The 6,671-nt window shown below is 39.0% G+C and overlaps 1 protein-coding gene across 3 annotated transcripts in view; it reads right to left on the bottom strand.

Annotated features, from left to right (window-relative positions):
* Window positions 1-2,833: 2,833 nt before the first annotated feature.
* The window catches only part of LOC106876016 (UPAR/Ly6 domain-containing protein bou), a 69,577-nt gene continuing 65,739 nt past the window's right edge, over window positions 2,834-6,671 (bottom strand). For 2 of the 3 annotated variants that reach the window (XM_014924386.3, XM_089354320.1), the window contains exon 4: window positions 2,834-4,101. In XM_014924386.3, the coding sequence (XP_014779872.1) occupies window positions 3,848-4,101 (254 nt within the window). In that variant the 3' untranslated portion in view covers window positions 2,834-3,847. The remainder of the gene's footprint in view (window positions 4,102-6,671) is intronic. The other variant, XM_089354307.1, reaches the window with a different exon arrangement.

Here is a 6,671-nt window from a genome sequence, read left to right on the forward strand (position 1 = left end):
CCCCTGAAGTTGCTGGCGTTGTGTCAAAATTTGAAACCAATATTTTGTTCTGTTGTGAAGATTTTGTAAGATTAGCAGAATCTGTAAGTGCCGGCCTAAAACCAAAATGCGTGACAGTATTTAATTATGCCCAGTCGTGGGCGAATTTTGCCTTTCATCCTTCTAGGTCCCCCATTATCATTGTTATTGCATTAAGGTAAAGACCTTGAATCTGGAACACCGGTAAAGCATCAAACAAGATATTTTAAGGTGTTTGAATGTATCTTTCTGAATATAGATTCTGCAAATGCCGAACTCGCCTTTTGTCTTACCACCGTTCGTTCCATAAACGATGTGCCAGTCAATTACAGAAATCGATATAATCAGCTATACTTTTCAATTCATTTTGTGTCCTCGCTTTGTTAGAAATTGTTATTCCCGCTGACGTCATAAAGTATTGGCAACTTCTAATTGAAGATAAATACGCTTGTATTTTTAATCCTCGGTTAAAACCATTTCGTTTCATTGCTCAGATAGTATCTACAAAAAAGGTGTGACGCGACGTTTTAAAATTAAAAAAAAAACTCAGTAAAAAATTAATTGATTTTGTAATCAATTTGAAGTTGAAGTTACAGAAAGACGGTAAGTTTGTAGTAAACAAACTATACCGGCCGGTTTTGGTTTTGATACAGCATCGTTGTCTAGTTTTTTGTTTGTGTTTCTTTTATCTTTATTTTTATATACAAACTCTTACGGACAGATTTGATGTGGTCACAGAGCCGACTTAGCAGTATTATAACCACCCCCCCCTTGACAAATCAGTGCACTGGGCCCTATGGTTTTTATTTATTTACAGGAAGCTATATCATACCATAAATCAAAACTGGGCCCCTAGAACTGAAAATAACATGTAACCTGGTATCTCGGTTGTGTTTTCTCTTAAGCCAGTCATTGGTTAGTCTGCAATAATACACACAGACACTCACACAAATATCTGCACGCACGCACACACACACACACACACACAGAGAGAGAGAGACGACAGCCACAGCAGTATCTCTAACGGAAATAGCAGCAGAGACATTGGCAATTACATCTAAAAGAGCAATGACCGCGCCACCATCAACGGCGATAACCATAATAACAGCAATGGCACCTTTGCCAACACCGGCAGTGGTAGCACCAACACCGGCAGTGGTAGCACCAACACCAACTGACACATCACCGCCAACACCCGACCACGGAGATACATCGGCTGTTCTGGGAATTTGTTCAAACAACGCCTCTCCAGTCACAGATCCTCCTTCAGGAAACCGGAAAGGAGATTCGTCACGTCATTAACCAGCCACGTATGGCAGCTAATAGACAACGGGATTCTATACACAATATTATGGAGAATCCTAGAGAATCTAGGCTCCTACATAAACGTGACCAACCGCTGTAAATTATACATAGCGGAACGGGCGAGGATCCTAAAGTACACTCTCGACCCAGGGAACATCCTGAATTTCAGAACGGTGGTCTTCGGACCGTGCTTGCATTTCAGGAAATTCTTGCAAGCCTATTGGAACCCACGAGATAGCAGGGCCACTGGCGATCGATAGCTGAAGGGACAAAATCCTCCTTGTTGACGTCGGCGATCGATAGCCAAGGGGAGACAATCCCAATTGTTGACATTGAGTAACGAACGCATTTCCTCCTCCATATTCTAGAGAGGCCACTCACTAGAGAGGTTCTAGGATTTGATGATATGTCATAAAACTAGGCCCTGTATGGACGTGAAACCTAACGTAATCCCATAAACCGGCTTTATCTAACTTTAATGTGTGTGTGTGTGTGTGTGTGTGTGTGTGTGTGTGTGTGTGTGTGTTTGTCCTCCATCATCGCTTGACAACTGGTGTTGGTGTGTTTACGTCCCTGTAACTTGTAGATTCAGCAAAATAGACCGATAGAATAAGTACTAGGCATAAGAAATATGTTTTGGGATCGATGTTCCAGTATGGCTGCAGTCAAATGACTGAAACAAGTAAAAGAATATATATATATATTCAACCACATTTAAGTGGCAATATACTTCACTTTATCGTGCAGTTACTGTTAATACCTAATTTAGAGAATTAACATTGCTTGTTTTCACTTTTTCGATATCAGTGGAGAATTTCACTGGAAAAAGGTTGCCAAGAATTTATCTCTCTCATCGCAGATCGGTGGGTATCGGACGCTGACGAAGGGAAATAACCCTGAAACCTGCGTCCGTTCGTGCTACAGATCACGATGAGAGGGATAACTTCCCTTGGCAAAACAAACAGGACACAGAAGTGTGTCGATAAGCCAGCTGGAGAAGATGTCCTCCTGGGGCTAAAAGCAACAGTAACATCCACCCCTAGGGGTCAGCCACATTTAAGTGGCAATATACTTCACTTTATCGTGCAGTTACTGTTAATACCTAATTTAGAGAATTAACATTGCGTATATATATATATATATATATATATATATATATATATATATATATATATATATATGGGGGGGGGTGTAATCACGCACACTTATATAATTTAGTATCGTCAAGAAATGTTCATAGCAAACTATGAACAACGTTACCAAATTCTTTTAGTTAACTGCACTTTCTTTATTAAACAAATTAAAATTTTTCTCTGTTCTCATATAAAGCAATATTTGTTTTTAAATTGGAAGGGATTAAATACTTCACCCTTGTCCCTTAAAAAAATGAATGAATAAAAAAAAATGGCAGTTCTTTAATAAGCTATAATGAGAGAATATTTTAAATTCAACAGAAGATTTGCCTCGTAAGTATGAAAAAAAATCTTATTAAAAATGTTAACAAAATGTCTGAAATAACTATTATCTCTTTATTCTCCAGCTGTTTCCAAAATAAAACAACTGACACGAGTGATGTTACAGTTTCAAAGGTGATATATAAATATTGCCACACAAGAGGCAAAAATTAGAAGGTCATATCAAACAAGAAGATGCTTTTTTTTTTTCTGTTTCGGTTTCTTTCTTTTAAAAAAGCACAGATAAGCGAGGAGAAAATATCTGATGGATTATTTTAGAAGAGAATGACAAAAGGCACCGTGTTTCCATGTTGTTTTTACTAAGGAAGTATTTTGTTTATTTTTTTGTCTTTTTTTTTTCTTCTGTCCACTGAAGGAAGAAAGTCAAAGGCAACGAAAATAGAGCGAAAGATCAGAAAGTCAGAACTAGGGAAAGGATCGAATCGAAAAATGTTAAGAGGAAGAAAGCATGAAAGGCAAATAGGAAGTAGAAAATAAATATGAATAGATATGAAAACAGATAGGATGTGATTCAGTGATAAAATTATATGAAAACGAGTGAGAGAAAGGGTGTATAAATATAGGAGTCATAAGAAGACAAAGTAGCGGAGACAGATTGACGCTGTGGAGTAATACTGAAGACAAAAGGATAGAAAGGGAAGAGGAAAAGAGAGGGTGAGAGTTGTATGCAGAGAACAACAAAAGCAAGTGAAAAGAAGCAAAAAGGAAAATGGATGCAAGATGACCGAAGCTTATTTAAGTGGAGATTTTGTTGTTTGGATGCGTTTATATTTTATTTAGATAGCAACAGTAAATATGGGAGTTCGGTTGGTTGTTTGTTTCTGAATATTCGCGTCTTCATTGAATTGCGCGTTTTGCAGAATCAAAGTTGTGGCCGCATCACTGATACTGTAGGACAGAGAGTTAGCAAGCTTGGGTCGATAGGACCATACTGTGAATGTAAAAGGTGAATATCTGATAATGTTCTTAAGAGCTTGGCTGTAGAGTGTTGTGATGCTGGTGAATGTACTTGATATAATAAACTTTTGAGAATTGTCAAATGTGTCGACTCAGAATGTGTCCCATTCCCAGAGATGTCTCATACTGGCAGCCGCTACAAAGAAGGGCAAAAGTAACAAAAGCAGCTGAAGGTTTGTGGCTTGTGCACTTGCTGGAAATTCCGGGGCCTCTGCAGATTCTCTGTTACAGCCATCAAATGAACAAGTTGTTACACACACGCGAACCGTTTCGTTATTAAGTGTTACTTTGCTCATGCAGCGTATGCCCATGTCTCGTTCACTGCAGTCACGGTAGACGATCCGACCTAGGAAAAAAAAAAGACAAGAATATTAACAAGGAAACCAACAAAAAATACAAAAACAAATGCTAGTTGATTCAATATTTTATACAACGAGGTGAGATTGATAGAATCGATAAACTGGTAGACAAAATATCTAGCAGTATTTAGTTACTACTCGTCTAGAGTTCAAATCCTTCAGAAGCCAGCTTTGTTTTTCGTCCTTCCAGATCGATAAAATAAAGTACAGTCAAATGCTGAGATCGATAAAATTGACGATATCTATGCCATCAAAGCATTGTGTCCATATTAGAAATCTGTATTTTCAAAAGCAACAGCTGTAAATGATATAAACGATTATACGGTGATGTGCTGGTCTTGACACAGCTTTTGTCCCTACGAAGTAATTAAGACATATACTTGTAATGTACCATTCATTTTCCGTCGTGTCGGCATTCACCCAGGATGATTGAGCTGCCCCAACTAATGAATCCACAACATTGCGAACAGATGTTGAAGAGGAGTCCGGCCCTACAACTGTTCAAATTGTTCGCCTAAATTCTCATGTACGTTTGCTCCGGGGTCCGAACGCTACTGGCGGCATTGTTCTCTGCATCTCTATGTATCTTACAGCAAATGATCGTCTCCTAGGAAATCCATGATACCCCTGTCCCCATATTCAGTGGTTTCCTTTCGACAGTAAGAAGTACTGCCGATCATATTCTTTTCTACTCTAGGCACAAGGCCCGAAATTTTTGGGGAGGGGGGCAGTCGATTAGATCGATCCCCTGTATGTAACTGGTACTTAATTTATCGACTCCGAAAGGATGAAAGGAAACGTCGACCTAGGCAGAATTTGAACTCATAACGCAAAGGCAGACGAAATACCGCGAAGCATTTCGCCCGGCGTGCTAACGTTTCTGCCAATTCGCTGCTTTAATCAACTTCAATACTGATTTCCAATTTTGGCACAATGCCAGCAATTTCGGGAGAGAGGATAAATCGATTACATCAATCTCAGTATTCAACTGGTTCGACCTCGGTGGAATTTGAACTCAGAACATGAAGACGGACGAAATGCCGCCAGGCATTTCGCCCGGCATGCTTACGATTATGCCAGGTCGCCACCTTAAAAAAAAACTACTGTAATATTATTTTGATTCCACGTAAAAGCAAATTCATGACTTTAATACATACATACATACATACGGTACAATAAAACAAAGTATGAACGAACATTAGCAAGTCTTCAAATCAACTTATATTTATAAAACATACTGAAGAGAAAACACAGATTTATAAATGCATATAAATATAGCAGGAAACCAAGGAAGATCCAAGAGGTGAAAGTTCATTGAGAATCGGCGTAGGCGGGTAAACTAGAAGTTTAGGTATCCATCGCTTGTAAGTTTTTCAACAGTGATCCCATGGATTATATTTACCCATCTGAGTAAAGACGATATTGGCACTGGCACGAGTGTTCCAATTGATCCGATCAACGGAACAGCCGGCGCATAAAATTAACGTGCATGTGGCTGAGCCCTCCACAGACAAGTGTACCCATAACGTACTTCTTAGGGAGATTCAGCGTGAAACAGAGTGTGACAAGGCTAACCCTTTGAAATACATGTACCATTCATTTTTGCCAGCTGAGTGGACTTGAGCAACGTGAAATAAAGTGTCTTACTCAGGGACACGTCGCGTCGCCGGAAACTGAACTCACCACCCTACGATTGTGAGCCGAATACCCTAACCACTAAGCCATGCGCCTGCACAAAGAAGATAGTAAAGGCTTCTCGAATTCCTTTCTACTCCATCCTAGTGTGTACCTGTCTACTCCGATTTATTATGAACTTCCATCTTCCGGATCTTTGATCACAGGCAACAGTGGTCAAGAAAGTATGGTAAATAACTAAATAAATAAACAATAAGGAGCATAATATAAAATTGATTTTTTAAAATAACTAAATAATTATATTTAAAAACAAAGTTGTAGTGCAATGAAATCAGTTTGGGTTGTTTTGTGCATCATTTATTCTTCTTTTTTCCACAAGGGCTTGAGTACGAGTTCACTTAATGCAGTGATTTCTCCAGCCACTAAATATGGGAGGGAAGTCAATGTTTTCCTCATATGACAAATTTTCAGATTTCGCTTCAAAGAGTCTTTATACAGCTTCAATTGTGCTCCAACAGAGTGTTAATCACTAGCCAGTTTTGGTTACTTTGCAATTGTATTACATCCGAGCCACATGACTACACAAACGAAGTTGACGTCTTATTAGCGATGCCTCCAAACCAATGATTTTATAGCGATACAGGATTTCTCTATTAGATATCATGTCCCAGCACTTGTTCTCGCAGATTTTCCGAAGATAACGAAGAGAGAAACTATGCAATTGTTTTATTTGCCTATAATACACGGTCCGTGATTCTGCACCATGCAATAGCATAGTTAGTAATACTTCTTTATATGTTTGAATCTTTGGATACAGTAAGATGTTTGGATCATTCGAAAGCCGATTTGTTAGCCTGTCAAAAGCAACATCTGCTGTTTCTTCTGTGGAGGAGACATGTCACACACACACACGCGCCACGCA

The sequence above is a fragment of the Octopus bimaculoides genome, chromosome 1 (assembly GCF_046866305.1).
Source record: "Octopus bimaculoides isolate indiv1 chromosome 1, ASM4686630v1, whole genome shotgun sequence".
NCBI classification, from domain to species: domain Eukaryota; kingdom Metazoa; phylum Mollusca; class Cephalopoda; order Octopoda; family Octopodidae; genus Octopus; species Octopus bimaculoides.